At 44.6% G+C, this 14327-nt stretch overlaps 1 protein-coding gene across 1 annotated transcript in view; it reads left to right on the plus strand.

The window, feature by feature from the left end:
* LOC140198796 (glucose-6-phosphate exchanger SLC37A1-like) overlaps positions 1-14327 on the plus strand; it is a 148950-nt gene that overhangs the window by 22827 nt on the left and 111796 nt on the right. The window contains exon 4 of the mRNA XM_072259832.1: positions 4739-4868. Coding sequence (XP_072115933.1) covers positions 4739-4868 — 130 coding nt within the window. The remainder of the gene's footprint in view (positions 1-4738; positions 4869-14327) is intronic.

A 14327-nucleotide genomic window follows, 5' to 3' on the forward strand; every position in this document is an offset into this window, starting at 1 on the left:
ACCCCCCCCCCCCCCATTCTTCTGAATTCCAGTGAGTACAGGTCCAGAGCAATCAACTGGTCCTCGTATGGTAACCCTTTCACTCCCGAAATCACTTCCGTCAACCTCCTCTGAACCTTCTGCAATGTCAGCACATCTTTTCTGAAAAAAGGGGCCCAAATCTGCTCACATCTCCAAGTGAGGCCTTACCTTTGCTTTATAAAGCCTCAACATTGGTTTTATATTCAAGTCATGAAACTTGTTCGTGGCAGCAATACAGCATAAAGGCATAAAAATTACCATAAATTACAAAAGAAAAAGGAATAACCGGGCAGTATCCTGAACTTCATGCAAAAACAAAACGAAATTGTGAGGTACTGTTCATGGACCATTCAGAGCCCTGATGGCGGAGGGGAAGAAACTGTTCTGGAATTGTTGAGTGTGTGTCTTCAGGCTCCTGTACCACCTGCCCGATGGTAGTAATGAGAAAAGGGCATGTCCCAGATGATGAGGTTCCCTCATGCTGGATATCACTTTCCCGAGGCAGTGCCTCTCGAAGATGTCCCTGACGGTGTGGAGGGTCGTACCGGTGATCGAGCTGGCTGAATCTACAGCCATCTGCAGGCACTTGCCATCCTGTGCACAGGAGCCGCCGTAAACGGCAGTGATGCAACCCGTCAGAATGCTGGACATCTGTAGAAACTTACAAGTATTTTGCTAGAATCTGGAGCAACAGATTTCCTGGAAAAATAAAAAGGGAATCTTGGGGTATTTGGTGATAATTCCTGTGCCTAGTGTCACCCTATAGACATATGAATAATGTATGTGTATTAGCTACATTGTGTAGTCTAGGTAGCGGGAGTGGTGGAGAGAAAAGAACCAAAAAAAAAATTCCCTGATAGGGTGAAATAATGAAGCAATAAAAATCAGATTAATCTTCTTTAGCTGCAGTGTGTGTGTTAGAATAGCTGTTGAGGCCAAACGATTTAAGGCAGGGGTTGACAGATTCTTGATTGGTCAGGGCATGAAGGGATACGGGGAGAAGGCAGGAGATTGGGGCTGAGAGGGAAAATGGATCAGTCATGATGAAATTGTGGAGAAGTCCCATTTTGCTAAATGGCTTAATTCTGCTCCTATATCTTATGGTCTTGTGGTCTTGTCATGTAGCTGATATAGTAATAACTGTTTCTTGCCAACACTTTCCAAACTGAAAGAACTTATTCCTCAACTTCCCTCTGTTTCCTGGCCCATTACCTGATCCTTTTGACACTGAAATCGATTTGGGACTCCTTTAAGCCTCCCCTTAATGTTCTCAGCTCTGTGGGTAGAATGTTGGTAGAAAGTTTCTCAACGATTTGGATTAGCTTGTTATGAAATTCACCAGAGAACAAATGAATTCCTGGCTTGCCTGAAACTTCCAGAGTTTCACAAAGGTGGTGGTGAGTTCATGGAGTGAGCTGTCAGAGGAAGTGGTTGAGGCATCCGTTAGTCTTGCGAGACCATGGATCTGCGCCTGGAAAGTCTTCACTCTCCAGGGCGCAGGCCTGGGCAAGGTTGTATGGAAGACCGACAGTTGCCCATGCTGCAAGTCTCCCCTCTCCACGACACCAATGTTGTCCAAGGGAAGGGCATTAGGACCCATACAGCTTGGCACCAGTGTCGTCGCAGAGCAATGTGTGATTAAGTGCCTTGCTGAAGGACACAACACGTTGCCTTGGCTGTGGCTCGAATTCCCGACCTGGTTGAGGCAGGAACAATAATATCATTTAAGAATCAGAATTTGGTTTGTAAACACAAGATCTGGCAGATAGTGGAAATCCACAGGAACACACACAAAATGCTGGTGGAACTCTATAGGTTTGGAAGTATCTATGGAATGAATAAACAGTCAATGTTTCTGGCCGAGACCGTTTATCAGGAAAGGGGAAGAAGCCAGAATAAGAAGGTGGGGGGAAGAGGAAGAGGACTAGATAGTAGGTGATAGGCGAAGGCAGGTGTGTGTAGGGGGTGTGTGGTATGAAATGAAAAGCGGGGAGGTGATTAAAGTAAAAGGTGAAGGGTGAAAACAAAGGAACCTGATAGGAGAGAAGAGTGGACCATGGGAGAAAGGGAAGGAGGTAGGCAACAGAGGGAGGAGATGGGCAGGTGAGTCAGGTTTGTTATCATTATCTTATATACAGAACACGGAACAAGCCATTCAGCCCACAATGTTGTGCCAACCATTCAACCTACCCTAAGATCTTTCTAATTCTTCCCTCCCACTTAACCCTGCATTTTTCTATCATCCATGTGCCTATATAGAGTTTCTTAAATGCCCCTAATGTCTCCACCACCACCCCTGGCAGAACTTTCCATGCACCCACTGCTCTCTGTGTAAATTACTTACCTCTGACATCCCCCCTGTACTTAACCTCCAATCACCTTAAAATTATGTCCCCTCATATTAGCCATTTCTGCCCTTGGAAAAAACCTCTGGCTGTCCACTTGATCTTTGCCTCTTGTCACCTTGTACACCTCTATCATGTCACCTGTCACTCGTAAGAGAAAAGCCCCAGCTTGCTCAGCCTGTCCTCATATGACATAAGGTGTTCTAATTCAGTCAGCATGTATGATGTGATGGTTATTATTTTGTGGCAGCAGTACAGAGCAAAGACAAAATTACTGTAAGTTACAAAATAAATAAATATTGCAAAAAGAGAAAGAATAAGGTTGTGTTCATGGACCATCAGAAACCTGAGGCTCCTTCGTGATGTCTTCGATGGTGGGTGAGGGTTATGCCCGAGGTGGGTGAGGGTTATGCCCGAGCTGAGTGAGTGTTATGCCCGAACTGAGTGAGGGTTATGCCCGAGGTGGGTGAGGGTTATGCCCGAGGTGGGTGAGGGTTATGCCCGAGGTGGGTGAGGGTTATGCCCGAGGTGGGTGAGGGTTATGCCCGAGGTGGGTGAGGGTTATGCCTGAGCTGAGTGAGGGTTATGCCCAATGTGGGTGAGGGTTATGCCCGATGTGGGTGAGGGTTACGCCCGATGTGGGTGAGGGTTACGCCCGATGTGGGTGAGGGTTACGCCCGAGGGGGGTGAGGGTTACGCCCGAGGTGGGTGAGGGTTACGCCCGAGGTGAGTGAGGGTTACGCCTGAGCTGAGTGAGGGTTATGCCCGAGGTGGGTGAGGGTTATGCCCGAGGGGGGTGAGGGTTATGCCTGAGCTGGGTGAGGGTTATGCCCGAGGGGGGTGAGGGTTATGCCTGAGCTGGGTGAGGGTTATGCCCGAGGTGGCTGAGCCCACAACTTTGTGCAGCCTCTTATGATGCTGTGCATTTGAGCCTCTGTACTGTAAGGTACATGGAAGGGCGGAGTGAGACTGAACACAGGAAATCTGGAGTAGCTGGGTCGGCAACGACTGGTTGGGCTGAAGGGCCTGTATCCATGCTCTATTGTTCTATGAGTCAATGAGAGAACAGTAAGTTGTTTAGAGAGGTGTGTGTTGAGCGAGCAGTAGGTCTCTATGGTGTATTTGTATGTATCTATGCCGCTTTAGAGCAGAAGACCATAAGGCAAAGGAGTAGAATTAGGCCATCTGACCCACCAAGATTGCACCATCATTTGATTATGGCTGATTTATTATCCCTCTCAACCCCATTCTCCTGACTTCTCCCTGTAACCTTTGATACTCTGCCTAATCAAGAACCCATCAACCTCCATTTTAAATATACTCAATGACTTGTGTGCGGTCCACAGCCATCTGTGGCAATGAATTCCCTAGATTTGTTTTTTGTGGAGCAGAACATTTTGGTACAGTCCACAATGTTGTACCAAACGATTTAAATTAGTAATCGAATGACGAACTGATCTCTTCTGCCTACACAATGTCGATATCCTTCCATTTTCCTCACATTCACATACCTATGAAGTAGGTACAGAGGAGGTGTCAGGGTAAGTTTTTTACTCAGAGAGTGGTGAGTGCGTGGAATGGGCTGCTGGCGGTAGTGGTGGAGGCCGATACGATAGGGTCTTTTAAGAGACTTCTAGATGGGTACATGGAGCTTAGAAAAATAGAGGGCTATGGGTAACCTTAGGTAAGTTCTAAGGTAAGGACATGTTCGGCACAGCATTGTGGGTCAAAGGGCCTGTATTGTGCTGTAGGTTTTCTATGTTTCTATGTTTATGTTTCGATCGAAACGTCTCTTAAAAGTTTCTAATGTATCTGCCTCTACCACCACCCCAGGCAGCATATCCCAGGCACGCACCACTCTCTGTGTAAAAAAAAAACAAACAAACTTTACTTGTCACATCTCCCTTGAAATTAATCCCTCTCACCTTAACTGCATGCCCTCTAGTATTAGACATAACCTGGGAGAAAGATACTGTCTGTCTATTTTATTTATGCCTCTCATAATCCTATAAATCCTCATCAGATCCTGTCCCGCCTCTGCAGAGAAAACAACCCAAGTTTGTCCAACCTCTAGTTATAGCACATGCCCTCTAAACCAGGCAGCATATTGGTAACCTCTTCCTCGCCCTCTCCAGAACCTCAAAATCCTTCCTGTAATGGGGTGACCAGAACTGTGTGCAGTACTCCAGATGCAGCCTAACTAGAGTTTTATAAAGCTGCAATATAATTTAGTGACTTTTGAACTTCATGCCCTGACTAATAAAGGCACGTATGCCATACCCCTTAACTAATCACTTCCCTGTGTAAGGTCTCTTCGATATATTTGTGTGTGTGTGTCCACCAGGTTTATATTGAACTCTGTTTCTTTATAGAGTGCATTGCATAAGAATTGTGCATTGGCCAATGAAATCGAACTGTACAGCTACAAGGAACATTTGATTCAAGCTAAGTTTCTGGGAAAACCCTTCTCCAATGACACGTGGTGTAGCTGGGCACCCTTTGGTGAGTAACATTGGGATCAGGAAGGGCTGTTTGTGAACGTATTAATTTTGTGATAAGAATAACAATAATTACAGGCTGAATGGGGGGATAATCAGTGTTGAGGAGCGGAAGCTTTGGATGTAAAGAAAGTAGCTCAGCTTGGCTACCACTGTGAGAGGAAAATGTCAAATACCCTTGTAAACACAAGCAATTCCACAGATGCTGGAAATCTGAGCAACACACACAAAATGCTGGAGCAACTCAGCAGGTCAGGCAGAATCTATGGAGGGGAATAAACGGTCAATATTTCAGGCTAAGACCCTTTTTCAGGAGCATTTGATGGCTCTGGGCCTATATTCGCTGGAGTTCAGAAGAATGAGGAGGGATCTCATTAAAACCTTTTGTATATTGAAAGGTCTAGATAGAGTGTATGTGGAGAAGCTGTTTCCTATTGTGGGGGAGTCTAGGACCAGAGGTCCAACCTCAGAATAGAGGGATGCCCATTTAGAACAGAGATAAGGAGGAATTTCTGTAGCCAGAGGGGATGGTAAATCTGTGGAATTCCTTGCCAAAAATGGCTGTGGAGACCAAGTCATTGGGTATATTTAAAGGTTCTTGATTAGCCAGGGTGTCAAAGGCAATGGGGAGAAGGCAGGAGAATGGGGTTGAGAGGGATAATAGATCAGCCATTGTGGAATGGCAGAACAGATTCAACGGGCTTAGTGGCCAAATTCTGCTCCTGTATCTTATGGTCTTTTGATCAGGATGGAAAAGAAGGGGGCAGAAACCAGAATAAGAAACTGGGGGAGGGGTAGTGGTACAAGCTGGCAAGTAATAGATGAGAGCAGGTGAGGGGGAAAGTGCTGGAAATTTGGCAGCGTCTACGGAGATGCCAGAGTAAGAAGGTGTGGGGAAGGAATGGAACAAGAGCTGGCAGCTGATGGGTGGATCCAAGTGAAGTGGCGAAAGCGGGACTGGGAGGTGAGGTGATAGGTGGAGTTAACAAAGGGCTGATGAAGATGGCATTTGATGGATGAGGACAGTGGGCCGTGGAATAGAGGGAAGGAGGTGAAGAGGGGAAATGTTGGGAAACATGGATTGGATGATGTTCAGATCGAAAGGGCGGGGCGCAGGACAGAGATGGGGGTTACTGAAGAAAAAGGATTTCTCTGCATCTTAAACACGCGGAGGTCCTGAAGAAGGGTCTCAGCCTGAAACGCACTGTATCTTGCTACATGTGACAACAGAAAACTAATTCTGATTCCAGCTGGGAGTGGTCAGCAAATACTGGTACCTCCAGAGATGTCTGCATCCTCTAATAGAGTGAACAAAATCTACATAAGTTGTGGAAGCTGATATTGGAACTGCATCAGACCATAAGACATGGGAACAGAATTAGGCCATTCAGCCCATTGAGTCTGCTCCTCTATTCCATCATGGCTGATTTATTACCCCTCTCAACCTCCTTCTCCTGCCCTCTCTCCATAACTTGACCTCCACAACCCTCTGGCTGAAGAAATCCCTCCTCACCTCTATTCTAAATGGACGTCCCTCTATTCTGAGGCTGTGTCCTCTGGTCCAAGACTCAGCCACTATAGGAAACATCCTTTTCACATCCACACAATCTAGGCCTTCATTGACAGACTTCAAAGAGATTCCCCCTCATTCTTCTAACCTCCAGTGAGTTCAGGCCCAGAGCCATCAGAAGCTCCTCATATGTTAACCCTTTCATTCCTGGGTTCATTTCTTTTTAAGAGGTCCTTCTGCAGCTGTACAGGGCCCTGGTGAGACCACACCTGGAGTACTGTGTGAAGTTTTGGTCTCCAAGTTTGTGGAAGGACATTCTTGCTATTGAGGGAGTGCAGCGTAGGTTCACAACGTTAATTCCTGGGATGGCGGGACTGTCATATGTCGAAAGATTGGAGCGACCGGGCTTGTATACTCTGGCATTTCGAAGGCTGAGAGGGGAGCTTATTGAAACATTTAAGATTATTAAGGGATTGGACCTGCTGGAGGCAGGAAGCATGTTCCCACTGATGGGTGAGTCCAGAACCAGAGGCCACAGTTTAAGAATAAGTGGTAGGCCATTTGGAACGGAGTTGAGGAAAAACTTTTTCACCCAGAGTGTGGTGGATATATGGAATGCTCTGCCCCGGAAGGCTGTGGAGGCCAAGTCTCTCGATGCTTTCAAAAAAGAGATGGATAGAGCTCTTAAAGATAGTGGAATCAAAGGTTATGGGAATAAGGCAGGAACTGGATACTGATTGTGGATGATCAGCCATGATCACAGTGAATGGCGGTGCTGGCTCGAAGGGCCGAATGGCCTACTCCTGCACCTATTGTCTATGGTCTATAAATTTGCCTGATTCCAGAGTTCTCCCTGACTTAGTTGCCAAATACCTTCACACAATTCTATTTATATTTACTAACAAGTGGACTATTAATTCCAACTGTATGAGGGGGAATTTCTCTGAGATGAGGAAGAATTGCTTCATCCAGAGGATAGTGAGTGAGTCTGCAGAATTCATTCCCACAGATGGCTATGGAGGGCAGGTTATTAGGTGTACTTAAGGCATAGATTGATAGGTTTGTCATTGGTAAGGGGTTAGATGTTACAGGGGAGAAGGCTGGAGAATGGGGTTGAAACAAAATTTATCCATCTAGAGTTTAGAGATTGAATGAAGGAGTAGATTTGATGGGCTGAAAGGCCCAATTGTGCTCCTCTAACTTACAGTTTAATGTCTATATCAGATATTAGGAACCTAACTTAGCAATATAGATAGATCAGCACTTGAACATTGGGGCATCAGCACAGAGTGCCCAGAAAAACCTGAATTTTCTGGTACACTTTTGGGGATTGTATGTGAGTCTATGTTTCAGGTCTGTGTCAGGGCTGTTTATCCTGCCCTCAATCCTTACCCCCTTCCTCAACATGACATCGATAAGTAAAGTCTCATGAAATTGGAATTTGGTGTGTCTTTCAGACTTTCAGAAACATTTTCCATTGCAACCTGGATTGTTGAGAGATATCCTAAAATCATCTGATAGTGGTATCTAAAGTTATCATCGTTATGTGCCATGTCATATGACCTGTGTGATCATGGCCTTTGACCATGGTGGCTCTTAGCAAACTTTTCTGCAGAAGTGGTTTGCTATTTCCGTCTGCTGGGCAGTGTCTTTCAGGCCAGGTGACCCCAGCCAGTATCGATACTCTTCAGAGACTGTCTGTCTGATATGCACCAGCTGCTCATATGACCAGCCACCACCTGCTCCTCTGGCTCCACGTCACCCTGATCGGGGCCTCGACTGATGCTAAACCTTGCCCAAGGGTGACCTGCAGACTAGTGGAGGGAGAAACGCCTTGCACCTCCTTTGGTAGAGACTTATCTTCGCCTGCCACCCAGTTATTTAAAATATCAATAGAATATTCCCATTTCTCTGCAGTGCACTGGTCTGTAGCTTCAACAATTTTTCCAAACGTTCAGCTGATTGGAGTCATGGAGTCATTGAGCTTGGAGATGGTATTCTTCATGCTGATCACGGTGTCCATCAATGCTAATCCCATTTAAACATTTCCTTTCCATGAGTTTATCCTAAAGCTATCTAAATGTTATGATTATACTTGCTCCTGCCTCAACTACTTTCTCTGGCAGCTCGTTCCATCTAGAGTACTGTGTGAAAGTCTTAGGCACATATTTATAGCTAGGGTGCCTAAGACTTTTGCACAGTCCTGTAGTAAATTTATGAATTACATTGAACTGTTGCCAAAAAAACCCAAATTTCTTGACGTATGTGAGTGATGATAAACCTGTTTCTGATACAGGTCTCTATTGTGGACTGAGAGTGGGGAGGGGGCAGGGAGAGGGGAATCATGGTTGGGAAAAGGGAAGGGAGAGGGGAGGGAGCCGGAAGCACCAGGGAGACAATCTGTAATGAGCAATAAACCAATTGTTTGGAATCAAATGACCTTGCCTGGTGTCTCATGGCTCGGTGCGTCTGCACCCATACCACTCCACCGCCCTGGCACTCATTCTCTGCCACTTGTCCCAAGCCCCTCCTGTGGGTCTCCACCCTCACCATTCCCAATATTCTCTGCTCCCACGGGAATTACAAGCTCACTCTCTGATCCACGTTGACAAGTACAGTACAGTATGCAAAAGACTTTTGCACAGTACTGCTTATATGGTTGTGAATGGTTACAAGGAGAAGGCAGGATAATCGAGAGGGATAATAAATCAGCCATGAACGATTGGCAGAGAAAACTCGATGGGCCGAATGGCCTAGTTCTGCTCCTATGTCTTATGGCGTTGCGGTCAGATATACTCCACCTTCTGTGTGAAGAAGCTGCCCCCCCCCCCACGTCCCTTTTAAATCTTCCCCTCTCATCTAAAGCAGTGCCCTGCAGTTTTTGGGTGCCCTTCTCTGAGGAACAAGACTGTGCATTCACCATTTCTATGCCTTTCATAATTTGTACACGCTTATTAGAACATACAACATGACAGCACAGTGCAAGCTCTTCAGCTCTCAGTGTTGTGCTGACCTTTTAACCTACTCCAAGATCAATCTAATCCTTCCCCTTAACAATGTTACAGTAGTGTTGGGGGATTTCAATATACAGGTAGATTGGGAGAATCAGGTTGGTGCTGGATTCCAAGGGAGGAATTTCTGGAATGCTCCGAGATGGCTTTTTAGAGCAGCTCATGGTTGAGCCCACTAGTGGATCAGATATTCTGGATTGGGTGTTGTGCAATGAACTGGAATTGATTAGAGAGCTTAAGATAAAGGAACACAGAGGGGTAGACAATTATAATATGATTGAATTCACACTGAAATTTGAGAAGGAGAAGCTAAAATCAGATGTATCAGTATTACAGTGGAGTAAAGGAAATTGCAGAGGCATAAAAGAGAAGTTGGCAAGAATTGATTGGAAAAGAACACTGGCAGGGATGACGGCAGAGCAACAATGGCAGGAATTTCTGGAAGCAATTTGGAAGGCACAGGATATGAACATCTCAAAGAGGAAGAAGTATTCTAAAGGAAAGATAACACACTGTGGCTAACAAGAGAAGTCAAAGCCAACATAAAACCCAAAGAGGGGGCATATGATGGAGCAAAAATTAGTGGGAAGTTTGAGGATTTGGAGGCTTTTAGATACCAACGGAAGGCAACTAAAAAGTCATGAAGAAGCTAATGATAAAATACAAAAGTACACTAGCCAATAGTATTAAAGGGAATAACAAAAGTTTCTTCAGACACATGAAGTGTAAAAGTGAGGTGGAAGTGGATATTGGACCGCTGGAAAACTATGCTGGAAGGGTAGTAATGGGGGACAAGGAAATGGCAGATGAACTGAATAAGTATTTTGCATCAGTCTTCACTGTGGAAGACACTAGCAGTATTTGGAAGTTCCAAGTGTCAGGGATCATGAAGTGTGCGAAGTTATCATTACTAGGGAGAGTGTTCTTGGGAAACTGAAAGGTCTGAAGGTAGGTAAGTCACCTGGACCAGAAGGCATACACCCCAGGATTCTGAAAGAGGTGACTGAAGAGATTGTGGAGGCATTAGTAATGATCTTCCAAGAAACACTAGATTTTGGAATGGTTTCAGAAGACTGGAGAATTGTAAATGTCACTCCACTCTTCAAAAAAGGAGGAAGGCAGAAGAAAGGAAATTATTGGCTAGTTAGTTTAATCTCTGTGGTTGGGAAGATGTTGGAGTCAATTGTTAAGGATGAGGTTTCAGGGTACTTAGAGGCACATGATAAAATAGGCCATAGTCAGCATGGTTTCCTCAAAGGAAAATCTTGCCTGACAAATCTGTTGGAATTCTTTGAAGAAATAAGAAGCAGGATAGACAAGCTACGAGCCCATGGTATTACAGGAAAGATTCTAGCATGGATAAAGTAGTCGCTGATTGGCAGGAGGCAAAGAATGGGGATAAAGAAGCATTTTCTGATTGGCTGTTGGTGACTAGTGGTGTTCTTTGTTTGGACCAATTATTTTTACGTTATAAATCAATGATTTGATTAATGAATTGATGCCTTTGTTGCAAAGTTTAAAAACTATACCATGAAGGATACCATGAAGTTTAATTTGTAGGTTGAGTCTGTGGTCAGCAAGGCAAATACAATGTTTCCATTCATTTCAAGAGGACTAGAATATAAAAGCAAGGATATAATTTTGAGATTTTATAAAGCACTGGTGAAGCCTCACTTGGAGTATTGTGAGCAGTTTTGGGCCCCTTATCTTCAAAAGGATGTGCTTAAACTGGAGATGGTTCAAAGGAGGTTCACGAAAATGATTCCAGGATTAAACTGTTTGTCATATGAAGAGTGTTTGATAGCGCTGGGCCTGTATTCACTGAAATTCAGAAGAATAAGGGTGGATCTCATTGAAACTTAATAGTGAAAGGTCTTGATAGAGTGGATGTAGAGAGGATGTTTCCTATGGTAGGAGTGTCTAAGGCCAGGGGACACAGTGCCAAAATAGAGGAGCGTCCTTTTAGAAGGGAGATGAATAATTTCTTTATGGAGACAGGGGTTAAGTCTTTACATTTAAGGCAGACGCTGATAGATCGATTAGTCAGGGCATGTGAAGGGATGTGGGGTAGGGGGCGGGAAGCAGGAGACTGGGGCTGAGAGGGAAAATGGCAGAGCAGACTCGATAGGCCAAATGGCTTAATTCTGCTCCTATATCTTGTGGTCTTATGGTCTTGCATAACCCTCCATTCTTCTATCATGCATGTACCTATTTAAAAGTTTCTTCAATGTCCCTAATGTATATTTTCTATCACTCACCCCTTGCAGTGCATTGCACGTACTCATCACTCTCTGTTTAAAAAAAAAAATTACCTCTGACATCACACCTATATTTCCTTCAAATCACCCTAAAATTATACCACCTTGTAATAGCCTTTCCTGGCTTAGAAAAAAGTCTCTAGCTATCCACTCAATCTCTACCTCTTCCTCTTGCACACCTCTACCAATTCACCCCTCATCCTCCTCTCCGAAGCGAAAACCCGAGCTTGCTCAACTTATCCCTATATGCCACGCTGTCTCATCCAGGCAGCATCCCGGTAAATCTGCTCTGCACCCCCTCTGAAGCTACAATGAGTTGATCAGAACTGAACACGATATTCCAAGTGTGGCTAATCAGGGTTTTATGGAGCGGTAACATTACCTCGTGGCTTTTGAACTTAATACATGACTAATGAAGAGCAACAGGTCATCTGTCAGCCCTTTGCATTTCAAGCAAGAAAGTCTCAGCCTGTCCAACCTCCTCCCTAAAATTCAGAACCTGAGTCCTGGCAATATCTTGTAAATTTTCTTTGGACTCTTCCAGTCTCATGATATCCTTATTCTAACAGGGTGACCAAAACCGTACAGAATACTTCAGCCTCACCAACGTACAACTAGATAATCAGAATGGCCAGATCAAGTGCAAACTCAGATCCTGTCACAAATATCTACATAGCTAAAATCTGACCTACAGAACATTATAATTTGTTTCACGAAGCTGCATTTACCAATTTACAGAAATTATACAGGAAATCATGCAAGCGTTATGACATACACCAGATACTGTGTTCCCTCTGAACTGTGTGGGTGCGCGGCCGCACAGTAACTGAAATGCTTTCGCACACATAGCCTTTCTTAAAAATATTCTTTTATCTATTGAGATACAGTGCAGAATAGACCCGTCCAGCCCTTCAAGCTCTGCCTCCCAGCAATCCCCCGATTTAATCCAAGCCTAATCTTGGGATAGTTTACAATGATCAATTAACATAGTACATCGTTGTAATGTGGGAGGAAAGTCCTACGGTCATGGGGGAACATACAAACTCCTAACAAACAGTGGCGGGAATTGAACCTGGGTCGCTGGCGTTATGCTAACCGCTATATCACCATACTGCCCTCACACGTATACAAATACGTGAATGTACAAGTGTAAAGGCCCATAGCACCATGTCAGCAGCATTCACAGAAAACATACAGTCACTTATACCAAACTTTTATAAGAAAGAACACAATTAGAATATAGAAAAGGAAATCCATTGCAGTACCAAGTGGTCACAGTGTTGCTGTACTGAGATGGTGATTAGCGTTGTGATGGATGGTTCAGAGTGGTGACGGTGTTTCTGTACTGAGATGGTGATTAGGGTTGTGACGGTTGGTTCAGAGTGGTCACAGTGTTGCTGTACTGAGATGGTGATTGGGGTTGTGACGGTTCATTCTCAATCCAATTGGTCGAAGGGAAGTAGCTGTTCCTGAATCTGGTTGCATGGGACTTCAGACTTGTGTTCCTCCTGTCTGATGGGAGCTGTGAGGAGAAGCCTCTGTTGCTGCAAAGTTGGAAGTTTCTTGTATATAATGTTAATATAAAGTGTTGTCACAGTTTTCAAGCCACGTTGAAATTTTCTGCTCTGAGCAATGGTTGGTCTGCCTGTAAAAAAAAAATGAGAGGGAACGTTGGCCAGACAGCTCTCAAGAAAGATGAAGGAGATTCGATAACAACTTTTAGATGACACTTGGATCAATGCATGGATAGGAAAGGGATTAGGACCAAAAGCAAGCTAATGGGACTGGCTTAGATGACATCTTGGGCCAAAGGCCTTGTTTTCTGTGACTGATCAGCTTCACTTTTGGAACATACCTCAGACTCAAGAATTATGTTTTACTCTTTAAAATTAATCATAAGTTCAAAAAGTGCTGTTGTATTCGATCTACAGTCAATGCAGTAAATCCTTAATGCTTGTCTTATGATGATAGATTGAGCTAGATACAGACTTCCCACCTCTCTCGGAAGTTCCGGGAGTCTCCCACATATTAATAGTCGCTCCCTGATGCCCGCAAATTATATACAATATCACGAAAATCAATTTTTTTGAGAGAGAGAGAGAGAGCAAGTGAGAGCACGAGAGAGTGCGCGAGTGAGAGAGAGAGTGCGACAGAGCGAGCGTGAGAGCGACCACGAGAGAGAGAGCGAGAGAGAGAGTGAGAGCATGGCAGAGTGTTCCAAAAAAAGAAAATATAAAACGTACGTCACCCCAGACTACACTAAAGTGTACCCCTGCCTAATAGGGGTCAAAAATAATAACAGTGTTGCTCGCTGCACTGTTTGCAACAGTGACTTTTCTATTGCCCATGGTGGGTTAAGACTGTAAAAGACATGTTGAGGTGAGTTTAACAGGTGTCATTCATTCATTAGCATAGCTAATATTATTTAAACTAGCTGGCAGCTGCTCAGGAGCTACTCCATTGCAGACATCCCACCTCTCCCAGAAGTTCCAGGAGTCTCCCACAAATTGATGGTGCTACCTCCCTGAAATGAGTTTTTGCAGGGTGGGATGTCTGTAGATAGATTTCTTCTTTGGATGAGGGAGGACGAGAGGTGGCTTGATAAAAGTGTACAAGATGATAAGAGGCGTAGATCGAGTGGATAGACAGAGACTTTTTTTTCCTGGGCAGAAATGGCTTATATG

The sequence above is a fragment of the Mobula birostris genome, chromosome 6 (assembly GCF_030028105.1).
Source record: "Mobula birostris isolate sMobBir1 chromosome 6, sMobBir1.hap1, whole genome shotgun sequence".
Taxonomy (NCBI): domain Eukaryota; kingdom Metazoa; phylum Chordata; class Chondrichthyes; order Myliobatiformes; family Myliobatidae; genus Mobula; species Mobula birostris.